Genomic DNA, 15,352 nt, shown 5'->3' with positions numbered 1-15,352 from the left:
TTTGTCCTGAGCCTTCATCGTGAAAACAGAAATTTAAAGTGTTATGATTTGGGAATAGTCGAGGCAGAAAGGTTCTGCGTGGGTGAAAGAAACCAAGCACTCAAATGTATGGAAACGGTTTTCAACTAGGAAGACAAAAAGGAAACTTTAAAGGCACCAGAGACCAAAGACTCAAAGGGGCAGGAGGCTGGAGGGCAGACTCCCCCCAACGGGACCAGCGGCCCACCTAGAACCCCCCCCCCCCCCAGTGTAAACGCCTTTACCGAATTCCCCAGGCTTAAGGACCGGGATCCCCGATGCACCCGCGGGAAGGCGGAGGTTGCCACCGGGGCAAACACACACGCAGGCAGCTGCGGTGGCACCTGCCTGGGCTTGAGCAGCTCGGAAATGCACCTACACGCCGCCCCGCGGGGCCGTGGGGACGCCGGCGACAGCACCCACCCTCCAGGGCTCGAGAAGGGCTGGGTCCTTGGCCCCAGGTGGGCCTTCCCCGCGTGGTGGGGCTCCGGCAGCCCTGGGCACCCCTCTAGACCCTCCCTCCCTCGCTCCCTGCCCCTGGCGCAGGGACTCAGATCAGACTCTGCCCCGCAGGACTTGCACAATCCTCCCCTGGTAGGAGAGATGGGGCCGGGTAGTAGAGGTTTTGCCCAAGCCGAGAAGAAAGGCTCCTGGGGACGCCGGTGCGGCCAGCTGTCCCGCTCTGCCACTCGCTCTGCTCTGCCACTCGGAGTCCAGAGCAAAGCCCTCGGCAGACCAACCAGCTCTCAGCAAAGGAGCACTTCCACGGGTTTCCACCTATCTTGCCCTCTATCACCTCCTCCTCCCCCCAGTCCCCCCCTCCCCCCCCCCTCCCGTTCCATCTTGTGAAGTCAGGCTTGTTTTTCAACTCCAACCTTGCGGCCTGCTTCCAAGGGAACAACATACCATCAAAAAGAGGACCCGAGACCAAACTGTCCACCAGGGTTCCTCTTGGGTTTCTAGGCCTGCCGTCCCTGTTCCTCCAGGATGCCAACCTTGCTCACGCGCCCCCGTCCCCCACTCCTGCTGCCCAGACCTGACGCCCACCCTTCCCCCCCCCCTTCCTGGTGGTTCGAGGACAAGCCAAGCGGACGCATGAGGCTCCACACGTAGGTCTGCTTTCCCATCTGACTTTATTTCACTTTTTTTTTCTATAAAACTCCTCCATAATTTCACAATTTAACAAAAAGTTTAAAATCCAGGACAGAAACAATCCTGTAACTTATTACAAACACGATTCTCCTTTATTCCTTTTATCTAGGAGTTGGTCTCGGGCCGATGAGTGTCCTAGTTCCTAGTGAGACACATTCTTTGTAAAAACCCTTATGGGTAAAAAAGGTATTCGATACCTTTTGCTTTCAGGTGTCGGTTTACATTTTGTTCAGGAGATAGCAAAACACAGGGATTTGCACTGGGGGCAGGGGGCTTAACACTAAACACGCGGCAATCACAAAGTGCCGGCCCCTTCCTATGGAAGTGTCCCCAGAGCCCTCGGAGGCCCAGCTGCCGGGCAGCTGGGGGGCAGGGCGGGGGAGCAGCTGGGAATGCTGCGGTCAGGGCCCTGGTTGCCTGGTGCGTCCATCAGGTGATCGCGGGGCCAGCACTGGGCCCAGAGCAGCCCTGGGGACAGCGCTGGGGCCTTCTGGCCAGAGGAGGTAACTGAGAAATGGGTTGGTGCTTCCGAAGGCCCCAGAAACAGCAGGGGGGCCAGACGCTGCTGCTCCTGAGGGCAGGCCAAGGCCTGGCCTTCCTCCAGCTGCTCCCTGGGCACAGCCCGGCTCCAGAGCAGAGCGCTGCCCAAGTCGCCGTGTGGAGCTCAGGAGGGCCTGAGGCCCTTCCCAGGAGATGCTCCCGAGGGGGAAGGACCAGCTCAGGCTCCTGGCCATGGCCCCCAGCAGCCCTCTGTGCACGGAGGGCTGGGCAGCTGCTGCCTTCCGTGTAGCCCATGTCAGGCCAGTTCCTTCTGTCCAATGTCTTAGAGTTTCCAGAGAAGAAAGATGCCCCACTTTGGAGTATTGTTGGCCTGCCTGGGGAAGGGGACGGTGACAGCACGGAGCCTGCCACACAGGCCTGCCCTCTTCCTAATACCTCAAGGCAGTGGGGTCAGGAGAGAATCGGAGCAGATGGCGAGGAGTCATGGAGGTTTCCTCTGAAAAGTTCTCGGGCCTTCCCGGCGAGTTCTGGGGATTTCACCAGGGAGGCTGAAGTTTGGGAAAGTCTTGGAGGCAGGACTCCCCAGGGAGTGTTTAGGGTCTGCCTGACAGACGGAATTGGAATCAGAGACACACACGACAGTTGGGAACCACAGGGAAGGGGAGCTTGGCACTCCCCGCATGGGAACTCATGAACTGGGGGGAGGAGGCCCTCTGACAGTGGGCTGGGGGGAGAGGGTGAGCCCACCTCCGGGCCTGTCCTTTCCCCACATCTCCTTCAGGGCAAAGGTTGGTGGGGGGCAGGGGGAGCCTTGAGTCGAGATCTGGGGAATAGAGGCTGAGCAAACAGGGTCCCAGCCCCCAGGAGCCCCACCCAAGGTGGGCTCACGCCATGAGGACATCTTGGCTGAGAGGGAGGAGGAACCAGTTTGGCCCTTGGAGAGTCTCAGGCATGCGAGGAGTTGGGTCTCTGGACTGGCGTGACTCGCAGGGGTGGGAGGGCCGAGCCTAAACCAGAGACAGGTGTGCCCAGAAAGGCCTGCCACTGGCTGGGCCCTGGCACGAGGGGCTGGCTCTGAGTCCTGACGCTCCTCAAAAAAACTCCACAAACTATCCCGTCTTATTTGGCAAAAGCTCATTTTTTCAAAGTTCGAAGACTCCAACAACAGAAGGGAGGAAGAGGATCCTATGGAAGGAGGAAGAGGACGAGCCGTGGGGGGCGACACACGTCATGGCCTGTGGCTGGTGGAGGCCAGGAGGTCTGCTCCTGGAGGTGGCCCCCAGTCTGACCAGGCGCCAAGTGCGCGGCGGCCCCTGGGTGCCTGAGGACCTGCTGCCCCATCGTAGTGTTCACTGGCCCTGGGCAGGGCCCTCCGCGCCCCGGGACGACGAGAACATCCTGGGAACCACAGAGGGACGATTCCTCCCCTCGCCTGGAGAGGGCCGGTGGTGCTCCAGCTCGGCCTCCAGCCCAAGGACAAGACCAGTGGAAACATCTTAACCTAAAAGTCCCGCCTTACTCACCCCCCACCCCCCACGTGCACTGCTGCCACGGAAACGCACACCCAGAAACCGCTCTGGTACCTACAGTGCATACACAAGTACACTAGAGAGAACTATACAGACAGAGTCCCAGCACAGTGAGAGCCCGCCGAGGCGCTGCGGCCCTCTGCGCTCCTGGGGCACGGTGGGGGAGGGGGGTGTGAACCGTTTGGGAAGGCTGGAGGCAGTGCCCTGGCTGCTCAGAGAGGCCGGGGCAGTGAAACCAAGCCTCATGCCCCGCCGTGGAGCAAGGCCCCCACTGCCGGCCACATTTCCTCCCCTTCTGAAGTGAGGCCTGGTGCTGCCTTCAACACCAGCTGCTTTCCAAGGGGGGCTCAGGTGACGGCCCCTGAGTATTGGGGAGCAGCGGCGCTGGCCTGCCCCCCCTCAGCCTCAGGGCTCCCGGTGAGGTGGTGGGGAGGGCGGGCTGGGAGCCGACGAGGAAAGTGCAGCTGGCCGTGTGGGCCGAGGACAGGGCGGTCACTAAGGCAGTGCTGCGGGTGGGTAAGTCGAGAGAGAAGAAGGAAGGCGGGGCCCGGACGCGGCCTCCTGGGGCCCCAGCGGAGAGGGCCCGGCACCCGGCCCAGGGTCATGTGGCCACGGCCTCCAGGTAGCTCTGCAGCTTACGCACGGTGGTCTCGTCCAGGGAGAAGAGATCAAAGTCGAAGGTGGTGTTGGTGACGTTGAAGTGGCCGGTCTCCTCGATCAGGTTGACGATCTAGAAGGTGGTGGCGGGGTGGCTTCAGGAGCAGGACGAAGGTCTAGGGCCGCCCTCTCCCACCATCCGGGAGGGGAGGGAGGGGAGGGGAGGGGGGAGGGGCCGAGGATGGAGGGGGAGGGGAGGAATTCCTGGCTTGGCAGCCAGGGGTCCAGCAGCGGCAGAACAACACCCCCTTCAGCCAGGCCCCCTCAGGGGCGGAGGGCGGGGTGGGGGGGCACTGAGGGGCGGGGCGGGGCCAGTACCTGTTGCAGCACGTTGCGCTCCCGCAGCGCCATCAGCCTCCGGTGCAGTTCCACCAGCTCGTCGGTGTAGGCCTGGGGGCGAGGCTGCGCTCAGCGCTCAGCGGCAGACCTCCGCCCCGCCCCGCCCCGCCCCGCCCGCGGGGCCCACCCGTCTTGGCTCAGGGCCCTGGGAAACAGGAAGGCCTGCCGGCAGCCTAGGGCGCTCACGGCGGTCCAGCTGGGGGGGGGGACGCGGGGGGGACAGGGTTCCCTCCCACCACCTGCCCAGTCCAAGCCCGCCACCTTGTCGTAGGTGCCCCTCTTGAGATCTTCTCAGGTTTGCTGCAGGACTCAGGGGCTCCTCCGGCCTGATGCCTGCAGGGCAAACCCGGGTCTGCTCAGTGCTCTCCCCAGAGTCCCCTCCCCCCCCGCCCCCTGCCCGCAGGAGGCTCTCCCACCCCTCCAGGGCCATTTGCCCTAAGCCCTGGACTGCCAGTTCCCCCTCCTCTGATGATGACTCCAAAGGCGGCCCATCCTGAGGAGCAGAGACCTCTCTGGGTCCTGGGGGGCGGGGGGCAAGCCTCCCTCTGCCCCCACCATCAGCCTCAAACTTTGGAGAACTACAGCCCAGGATCAGAGCAAGGCCCATCCCTCAGCCCTGCCTCCAGGACATGAGGGCAAAGACTTGACCACCCAAGAGATCTCCTCCTCCTCCTCCCCACCCAGGGGGCTTACCTTGCTGTTAGGTGGGGGTGGTTTCTTGGAGGGAGGGGGCTCTCGGCTGGGCAGGCAGGAGTCAGCGCTGTTGTCACTCTCACTGTCACTGAAGCTCAACCTGAACACAGAACACAGCGCCCTGTCAGGCCTCCACCACCTGCTGCTCCAGGGACCTTCGGTCTTGGCTCCTGCCCTGTGGGAGGCCACGTGTTCTGCGCTTCCCTGGACCTCAGGAGACCAACCTCACCCAGTTACAGGCAGCTACTGCCAACCGAAGGCAGCTCTGCTTTCAAGGCACAGAGCCCCAAGGGCAGGTCGCTGACACCCGGAGAGGCTCAGGGGGGACCCCTAGGGCAGGGCTCCTGGGTCAGAACACAACCCACTGGCACTCCCTCAGCTCTGCTGCCGGTGACCTCATAGGTGGAGCTGCCTGTGGAATTTGCCCAGAGCCAACCGTAGCTCCCACCTGACCTGACGCACTCTGGATGAACAGCAGGCTTCCAGGAGGCACACTGGGCACCCTGTCCCCGGGGACAAGTGTCCACACTCAGAAGGAAGGGCATGATGGCTCAGAATCCCTAGCACACATGAACCTATAGCCACGTCTTTCTCCCTACGTCTGCACAGAACATGCCAGCCTGCTGCCTTCAGCATTCTCCAGAGAGTCTCGAAGCACAGTAAGCAGGTGTGGAGGCAGCTCATCCGTGGGCCAGCCACACACAGCACCCTTGGGAAGTCTCTGTCCAGGGCCCCCAGGCCCTGAGGACACTAGGCTTGACCTAGTGAGGAGCCCCCACAGCCGTGGCTTCCCGACTTGTCTACCACGCCAGATCCACCTCCTGCTTTCTCCCGCTGGAAACAGGCCTCCCCACGGAACACAGTGCCAGAAGCACTGAGGCACACGTGGCGGCCAGAACCTCAGCCCTGGGGGCTCTGGTCTCACTCCCCCAAGGTCAGGGCTGCCCTGTCCTCAGGGGGGTTTCTCCCTCGAGCAGCATCAGTCCCCAGGGCCTGCTGTCTTCGGGGCAGAGGCTGCTCTCTCCGCAGCTCCCGCAGCTGCAGGTCATGGGGCTGGGGGGGGCAGGGGGAGACCAGGCAGGCGGGCAGTCTCTGCGTTGCCAGGGTAGCACTATAGCATCATCCAGGCCCACACATGGCCCCCGTGCCCACACACCCTTCCCTTTCCCCGCCTCTGTGGGCCCACCAGGCAGCAGATCCCTGGAAACAGGATGAAGTGGGGTTCTCTCAGCTTATCCCAGGCAGCCAGTGTGGCCCCCTCCCTGGCGCCCCCACCTCACACATCTGCCCCTGGAAAGGACACTGAAGACGCTCATGCACATCTGGTCCCTGCGCTACTCTGGAAGCCACTCAGGGTGGGACCCATGTGCGTTAGTGCCCTCAGCCCCCTGCTCCCAGGACACATCACAACCCACACTGAACACTGCCAGCATCATACTGGGCAGAGCAGGAAACACAGCAGTCACCTCTGCCCCGGGACAGTCCCGATCCCTGCCGGCCCATGCCCCAGCTTCCCTTACCTAGAGGGTGGGTGCTGGCAAATGCAAAAGCCTGTTTAAAGACTCCCTCAGCGGGAGCGCGGATCTAACCACCATGGCTAATGCAGCCCCGACACCCAGCCTATTTTAAAGGGGAGCTGCTGAGATCCCCAGATCTTGGCCTCATAGGAAGGAGGACCTGTATTAAGACGGGACCACTGACTCCCAGGTCAGCCCTGTCTGCAGACCTGGAGTGAGGCCGACATTTGCTCTGGGCTGGAGACTAAGGCTGGGGGCGGGGGGTGGGGGGGGCTCCCGGGCTCTGGGGGTGCCCAAAGGAGGAGCCTCAGCTCGCCCTGCTGAGGTCAGAACAGACGTCACCTTCCCCAGGCCGGTGGGCAGCCACTGCAGCTCCCCATGCTGGGGTGTCTGCAGGGCCTTATGCCACACTTATGGGTGAGGGGGAAGAGGAAGCAGTTCCCTGGCCCAGAAGCAGAGGCACAAGCACTCCTCCCCCCATATACCCTTGACCAAGACTGGCCCTCGGGCTGCCACGCATGCCTCACTCCCTTCTCAGATGGCGATTGCACTTCTTTCCCTGAACACCCTGGGCCCTTCCTGCCAGCCAGCCACCTGAAGAGCCTCAGCTTCATGAAACTGAGAGAGCATGCAGCCCCCAGGTGCGCCTTGGGTGTCCCAAGGACACTCCCACCCTGGCCTTGCCGCCTCGAAGCCCCACAACCGCAGCACAGGCAGGCAAGAGCCACCATAGTTCACCCCCACGCCCGCCCACCTCGCTCCCCACCGGCCCAGGCACCTGGAATCCCTCCCAGCATTCGTCTTGCCAGAGGCCTCCTCGCCTGATGAAGAGTCGTCCTCATCGGATTCCTCAGACTGCAGGTCCTCCACCATGGAGCGCAGGGGTCCTGGGGAGGACAGTGACAGAGGGAGGGAAGGGGAGAGAAGCCAGATCAGGGCTCTGCCTGGACCCTACCGGTTTCCCTGCATGCCCAGGGCTACACAGAGCTTCCTGAAACCATGGCCCCCCAAACACACCCATGCAAACCTGCCTCGGAGGTCCCTCTGGCCAGGGTGAAGACTGCCACCCACCTCCTAAGGGGGCCGCTGGCTCCCCTGCCCCCTACCTTCCTGGCCCTGCTCGCAGGCCTCTGGCACCTGGCCCGGCTCGCGGGTCTCTGGCCCCTGGACCTGCTCCAGGGCCTCTGGCCCCTGGCCTGTAACAGGACTGCAGGGCCCCTCCATTGCCCAGGCCGATGGGGCAGCCCTCCTCTGCTCTGGGTGCAGGGAGCACAGCCTCTGCCTAGAGCCACGGCAAGCCAGCCCTGGCCAGGGAGGGCGAGGCAGCCAGCCCTGGGGGCTACAGAACCCTCCTGGGCAGACTGCACCCCTGTTCCGGGCTGCCCAGCCCCTTAGCAACCCCCTCCGCTGCTCTGGGCCAACCGTCCTCTCCTCTCTCCAGAGGCTCACAGTTCCAGTCCCCTACAGACGGCATCTTGGTTTATATTCCTGTTACCAAGGCAACAGAGGGACACAAAGCCCTCAATTACCTTGGTCACATGATCCTGCTTGGGCAGGTTCCCCCTCCCTTCCCCGTAGATAAGAACCCTTGGAGAGAGTGTGGGCTTTGAGCATCCCATCCCCCATTCCCCTCAGCGACTGCTGTCTGAATTCCAGGCCAGACCCTCCCCCACCCCCCATCCCCCCCACCCCCGCACATGCTCCAGTCCCCAGCTCTCCCAACCCTTGATTCTAGGCTGTGGGGGCAGGAGAATATTGGCCCAAGCCACCAGAAGAAACGCTTCCGGTTTGAGGGTGGGCCCCTAGCTGCCCTTTCACATCAGCAGCCGGCAGGCAGGGGCCCCCTGAGGCCCACACAGCACCTAAGGAAGGCCCTCCCTGCTCTGAGGTGGCCAAGTGGCCTTTATGGCTTCTCCCCATGAGATATGCAGGGAAAAGACAGACATGCAGACTGCTGGGCTCTGAGCCCGAGTGTCAGCCAAACATGCAGCAGGAGCAGAGCATTCCTGCCCCATCCCAGGAGAGCTCTGGTGGGGTGGTGGTCAGTGGGGATGGGGGTGAAGATAGAGTGTGGCTGGGTGAGGAAGGGGATGGGGGTGGGGGTGAGGATGGGGTGAAGACTACGGAAGGGGTGAGGTGAGGATGGGGTGGCGGGCAGGCAGAGGAAATGAAGCCTCTATCTGCTGAGGCGGGGGGTGCTGGCAAGGAGGGTATCGATCGGACCAGGCCTGGGCTTCTCTCCAGAGGCCCCCCACACACACAGCCAAACCTGAGGGCCCAGGAGACTGATACCAAAAAAACGAAAGACCACCAGAAAGAGCAGCACTTCTCACACCCAGCTGGAGGTCAGCTGACCTGCTTCTGTTTCGCTAATACAGACTCCCTGAGCTTCCACAGACCTATGGACATGGGTCTCTGTCCAGGGCCAGGCTGCCCCACCCTTCCTGTCATCTAGGACCTGCTGTCCCCAGCCCCTAGTAAGGCGTCCAAGAACCGTTAGAGCCAGGGCAGCAGCATTCGGACTTGGAGTGTGCTGACGCCCGGGCAGGAAATAAGCCCCCCTGCAAGTCAACCCCATGAAGACAGTCGTGAAGCCCTTTGATTGGAGCCCAGACCAGAACATTCCCCAGGGGCTGTGACTCTGTCCCCCACCCGACCTCCCCCCCACCCCTCCCTGCTTTGCACCACGCACCTTGACTGTGGTTCTGGGAAGGCTCGAAGTCCGAATCCGAACTGGAGTCGGAGCTGGAGCTGGAGTTGGATGGGCTCGACTGGGCAGACTTCAGCCCGGGGCAATGCGGATGGGCAGGGCAGGGGAGAGAAAACAAGAATACTCTCTCAGTCCGGAGAAAAAGAGCAGACACTAAATGCCCTCTGGCCGCAGGAATACCTGGCCAGTCTCTGCCCAGATCCCGATTTAAAGGGTCACTGGAGCGCCAGATGCCAGCACCCCTGGCCTAAAGCTCATACAAGCTCTGGGTGCATAGGCTGCCTGGCCTCCAGCTCCCCCTGGGTCCCAGGACACTAGCCAGCATGCACAACGTCACGAAGGACCTTTCTTTTTCCACTGAGAGACTTGAAATCCTAGCAGTTCCAGGACAAGCTGCATACCACACGTTCAGTCTGTCCATACGCCTGGACAGGACAGGAAACTAGTCAAGCTCTTGATGCAGGGCAGGGGGCAGCACCTCTGTGGCTGCCCATCTGTTGGTGGGTCCTACCCTCCTCTGGTGACAGCACGTGCTGGCTGATGTGGGCAGCGGTGCTGCAGGGTACAGCTGAAGGGCCTAGACAGGAGGGGTGGGTGCAGAGACCCAGGTGCTCACAGCCCATCCCAAGGCCAAGGGAGGCCGAAAGCTGTCTCCCTGCCATGTGCTATCATCCACCAGGTGCCTGAGGTCATGATGAGCATGTGTGCACATGACAAGCAGGTGAGGACAGGGCAGACTGGAGCCTGCCCATGGTGTGCACAGCCAGTCACGCCCATCCCCTTTCTCTTCCTGCAGCCAGCCGCCCCAACTCAGCCACCAGGGGGCAGTAAAAGCCAAACAGGGACACCAGACCCTAGGACAGGGGAGGGCAGTGGTTAAGCTACCTGGGGCTCCACATCCTGTGGGTAACACGTGCACAAGGCAGGGACCTCTGGCAGAACAGAGGCAGCGTCTGCTCCTGGACCCTTGGTTTCTGCCAACAAGCTCCTCCAAAGGAGCAGCGCAGGAAGCCATGAGCTAGGGGTACAGCTTCCAAAGGGCAGAGGAGCAGAGTCTGCAGCTCAGGGGGGCTGCTTGGCCCAGGGTGTGCTCCACGCACTGGGGACCCAGAAAGCTCATCCTCAGGATGGCCTGTCCAGTTCCCTCTGAAGGAACTGACAGCTTCAACACCAGGAACCAGGGACACCCCCCCTCACTGCCCCCATCAAGAGAAGGGAGGGGACCAGGAGACAGACAGAGGCACCCTGCAGCATCTGCTCAGGCCTGGCAGATGCCGCACAAGAGAAGACCCTGGGAAGAGCCTCTGACCTCTGGGACACAGGATAGCCCCTCTAGATGACCAAGGGCAGCGCCCGGCCTACAGAAGGGACCCCAGGGAGGCACACGTCCTTCTTCACTCCATAGACCCACAGAGTGATCCAGGCTGCTGGCAAACAGACTTTTGGCCCAATGAGTTAAAGAAGTTTCTTCTCTATGGTTTACCATATCCTGCTGGAACCCAATGCAGGCCTTCCCAATGTACGTACCCCTGCTAATGCCCCCTATTCACCCACCGTCACGCTGGCAAATGATGTTCCCTGGAGAGCCCTCCCTGAGAAACCGGGCCTAGACTGTCATCAAACACCAACCACTGAAGAGGTGCCACACAGGCCAGTGTGACCCACAACCCCCAACAATGGGCCTGGAGCCACATGGCCCCTCCGGCATGCAGACCCCAGAGTTCTTATGCTGGCCCAGGGGTGCTGGGTTCTGACCCTGGCTTTTTCAGTAGTACCTCTGGGTTTAAGCCTCAGTCTCCCTAATAATAAAAGAGCATCTTGGCTGGCCTGGCCTCTGCTGAACGTGTGTGTGTCTGTACCAGAAGCTAGCACTCCAAGGTCGAGGCCAACTGTGCCACTGACCTCTGGGGGCACAGAATTCAGACAGAAATGGGCTGGGGCATGGGTGGCAGGGGCCGTGAGGCAGACACAAAGTAGCAGGCCCAAGCACTAGACCAGGGGTGGCAGCAGTGCCTAGCAGGGAGACTCAGGTCAGCAGACTCTGGACATGGGGAGGCATCAAGAGGCCGGCTTGGGCCCTGTATCAGAAGAGGCAAACACTGGCGTTGTTCCTGCCAAGTAGTGAGATGTGCTTCCTGGAGGACCTGTTCCTCTTCCTTCCACGCCAATCCAAAAGGCAGCAGAAGGGAACCCAGAAATGGTTCCGGCCAAAAGAGCCTAGAGGAGATGTGGGTCAGAAAGTGCACAGGAGATCACTGTGAGTGCTGCCTAAGTGTCCCGGTGCTCAGGCCACATGGAGTGTCTAGAAGGAGAGCAGAGGGCCACCTGGGCCATGACTAGATGGGAGCCACTGGCACAGAAACCCCACAGGCCAGAGACCACAGGAAAGCCACTGGAGCTGCTGGTGAGTTTGGCACAGGGACTCAGACAGGGAGCAGCCTGGCCACCTCTGAGGTCTCAGGGGACAGGCGACTTGACTTGGGGCCCACATGCAGTCAGAGCTCTCTGGTGGCAGTGCCTCAGGTGGCCTCCAGGGCTGATGGCCAGGGAAGCCGGTGTCTGGAAAGCTATCCGCCACCTCTACCACTGACATCTGTGCCTCACTGATGGCCCCAGGGTAGGCAAATGTTAGCGAGTCACTGTCTGGCATCCTGTTGGTGGTTTGGGTCTTAAATATGCATGGACTTCTTGTGGCTAAGCCTTACTGTTCAGAAGTCTCTCAGGACGCAGGCAGTGCTTCTAGAGTCAGGAGAAACCCCCAGGCTTCCTTGAGCAACTCCAGCCTCAGGACGCGGTGCTCAAGGTCACAGACACTGGCCATCCAGCCAGCCCACGCTGAGCAGCAGGCCCACGTGGAAGGAGTGTCTCACAGAGCCTCCCGGGTGCTCACGATGATGGCCACACCAGGATGGTCACGTGGACACCCAGAACAGGGCATAACGTGCAGCTCAGGCAGGGAACCAGGGCAGAGACGTCCACCTCTTCCCAAGGCAGGTCCACCAGCCCTGGGCATAGAAAGGCCTTGCCTGAAAGCACCTGAGGTGAGAAAGAGGGCAGGAGCAGACGGAGGAGGTGGAGGCCAGAACAAGTGGTGTCAGCACCCGAAGAACCTCCAGCCGCCCAACAGGCTCCTGATACAGCCCCGGACGTCTAGGAGGCTTCCACAGATCAGGACAATCTCAGGGTCCTCCAAAGTCAGCGCAGACCGTGTCTCCGGCCGTGAAAAGGGCTGGCTGGGCACATGGCATCACCAGCCCCATGTGTCTCCCAAAGCCATTGGGGCATGCTGTCACCCCTAGCTGGCACCGTCGCCTCCAACTGTCTGCCCATGGAAGCCACGCACTCAAGACATTGGCGCTGCTGACGAACCACTTGTGGCTTCGTCTGAGGGAGCCACTTGCTAAGTTCCAGCGGAGCTCAGAGCAGCAACACCGCAGGCAAGGCTTCCGCCTCCAAGAGTGAATGAAGGTTTGGAAACACAAAAAGGCACTGTGGGCTGGGACTGGTGACACAGGTCGGGGGTCACTCAGCCACCCATCCGGCCAAGCACCTGTTCTCTGACCCCTGGATGCCAAACGGCACTCTGAGATGGGGCTGCTACCTGAAGCCACAGGGAGGTCTGGCTCCCCGGGCAGCAGTCTGGCTACTGGCTGCTCTGTGGCTCAAGCCATCTCTAATAGCGACCCTCAGAACTGCCCGGAACCTGGGCTGCAGCAGGAGCCCTGCACCTCTCATGGTGACAGGATCCCGCTCCCAGGAGGGGTGGGGAGGCTCAGTGGCCTGCTGTAGCTCTCAGAGGAACGGGATGAAGATGCTCTGGGATGCCCCGCTAGCAGAGGGAGTGAGTCCCCTGATGGACAGATCCTATGGTGGCCAGGGAAGGGGCAATGGTGACCCACGATCAGCCACCGAGACCCTGGCCTGTGTAGGGGGCTGTCCAAGGAAGAGGGCTCTGATCCGAGTACCAATCTAGCACACTCTACCAAAACCATCCTTCCCTAAGCACCATCTCCAAAGTTTCCTGACACAAAGGGAAACTGAGGCTTAGTGAGGTATGGAGGTTCACCCAGAGCTACAAAGAGCACTGAGGGCCCTGATCCCAGCCTCTTCATCTAACCTTCGGGCCGACCAGGCTTTGAGCAGCTCAGAGGCAGGAGAGAGAGGACGAGGGGAAGGTGGGGGGAAGGAGCCACCTCACCTCGGTCTTGAAGGAGGCTTCATCCTCTGAGTTGGACTCCTCCACTTCCGGAGGCTTTTTGATCTCCCTGGGCTCACTCTCAGCCTTGACTTTCTCCCCTTTGGCGCTGCCCTTGTCCTTGGCTGGCTTTTTGTCCGAGAAGGAGGAAGACGAGGTGCGGGGTGAGGTGCTGGGGGCACTCCTGGACCCCTTGGAGCTGCTCTTCTTCTGCTTTTTGGCGCTGGGCTTGGGTGAGTCGGCGGCAGCTGGCCGCTTGCTGGAAGACTTGGGCGGGGGTGGGGGCGGGGGCCCTCCCTTGGGGGACACGCTCTCCAGTTTGGTCTCCTTCAGGGCCATCTTGGGCTCCTTGAACGCGGCCTTGGCCGGTGGGGCCTTCTCTTCCTTGGGCGGCCGGCCTTCACCCAGCTTCCGTGTGGTGTCCTTGGTGCTCCTGGCCTGCTCGCGCTCTGGCTCCTTGGCTGGGGCCTTGCCCTCGGAGTCCTTCCGCGGCCGCTCCCGGTGCTCCTTGGCCGTCTTGTGGGTCTTGCAGGCCTTGCTGGTCTCCCTGCTGGCGTCCTGAAATGCCAGGGCAGGAGGGGGAGAGACACGGTCACATGGCATCTCGGGGTCGCCCTGCTCCGCCTCCCCCGACCCCTACAAAGTATAATCCACCTGATTCAGACTCAGCTAGAGAAAATCTTCCATAAAGCGAAAAAGTAAGGCAGCAGGTGAGAGTTTTAAATGGAGCTGTCCCTTTAAACTACTAGGAAGTGTCAGCAGGTCCCAGGCGACTGCAGGCTAAGATTCCCCTCTGAATTGAACTGACATTCCCTGAGGGATTCAAGAAGAGTACACGGTGAGTCAGATATGAGACAGGCAAGCCACATCTACCCACTCCCACTCCAACACCTTGCAGCTTCCCGGTGGCCCAGGGGAATGGAGGCTGCGTGTGGTGTTGGGGGGGGGGCCGGGGGGACTACCAGCAGGCCGGCCCCCCGTCTGTCCCACACAGAGCCTGCGTGCCTCCTGCCCGGTCACCCCCACCCCAGCCCCAGTGCACACCCAGCACAGCTGTTCTTTGATCCCCACGGTCAGCATTTCTTGAGCACCTGCTGGGTTCCCAGGCACTGTGCAGAACAGCTCCTAGAACTGTCGGAATCAAAGCTACCTGGGCAGTGTTTCTAAAACACATGATTCTTGGGTCTCCACCTTGAAGTTCAGAGGGTTGACGATGGCACCCAGACTTTGGCGTTGATCAGCCAGGTCATGGAGCTCCCTCTGGGGACAGAGGTAGAGATGGGCTGTGACCCAGGCTGCTGCAAAGGCTGGGTTGGGAACTCCAACTCTGCGTGCCTGTGCTTCCTCCCAACGAGGGCGGGGCCACCTACCTCACTGAGCAATGGTGCAGGGACTGGCAGGCTGGAAGCGCTCAACCAAGAGGGGGCTGCAGCCACTGCCACCCACTCTAAGCAGCTGGTGCACCCTGCAGGCAGGAGCCCCGTCTGACACCTTGTTTGGGCTTCCTTCCTATGGACACCCCATCATCACCCTGTACATCCAGGCATGACAGGTGCCTGCTGTGGTCAGCTGCTGAGGGCTCTGTCCCTACTCAGTTGGCCAGGTGCACAGCTGGGCCCAGAGGCTCTCCAGACCAAAGCACACCAGGACACCAACAGAGCCAGACCAGATGGTGATCCGCACCACATAGGCAGGGGCTCCCGAGGCAGCCACGCTTCACCAGTTCACCCCAAGGGCCAAGGGGGCAGGCTGTAGGAGGGTGGAGAAGCCAGGAAAACCCCCAGCAGCCAGGCCCCTGCTGCTCTTACAGCCCAAACACAGAACCCTCCCAGCAAAGAGCCACAGGGACAGACGGCGCAGCCTTGACCACCTCTGATCCACTCAGGTCGCCGTCCTCTTGTAAATCCATAACCTACATCAATGCCAAAGGTTCGGGCGCAGCCCACGTGGCCCTGGGTTGCTGCCACTTCCGTGGAGAAGCATCACCTGGGTGCCCGGGCCCCAGCTCTTACATTGCTGGAGCAGGGGTGGGGGAATGCTC

General features: G+C 61.4%; 1 protein-coding gene across 1 annotated transcript in view; it reads right to left on the bottom strand.

Moving 5' to 3' along the window:
- Positions 1 to 1,132: 1,132 nt before the first annotated feature.
- MLLT1 (MLLT1 super elongation complex subunit) overlaps positions 1,133 to 15,352 on the bottom strand; it is a 67,089-nt gene continuing 52,869 nt past the window's right edge. Inside the window, 8 exon segments of the mRNA XM_038567590.1 lie at positions 1,133 to 3,930; positions 4,176 to 4,247; positions 4,458 to 4,483; positions 4,486 to 4,515; positions 4,877 to 4,989; positions 7,185 to 7,293; positions 9,099 to 9,186; positions 13,315 to 13,869. Coding sequence (XP_038423518.1) covers positions 3,802 to 3,930; positions 4,176 to 4,247; positions 4,458 to 4,483; positions 4,486 to 4,515; positions 4,877 to 4,989; positions 7,185 to 7,293; positions 9,099 to 9,186; positions 13,315 to 13,869 — 1,122 coding nt within the window. The 3' untranslated portion in view covers positions 1,133 to 3,801.

This window comes from Canis lupus, chromosome 20 (assembly GCF_011100685.1).
Source record: "Canis lupus familiaris isolate Mischka breed German Shepherd chromosome 20, alternate assembly UU_Cfam_GSD_1.0, whole genome shotgun sequence".
Lineage (NCBI taxonomy): Eukaryota > Metazoa > Chordata > Mammalia > Carnivora > Canidae > Canis > Canis lupus.
The sequence above is the reverse complement of the archived record's forward strand: the minus strand, read 5'-3'. Positions and strand labels throughout refer to the sequence as shown.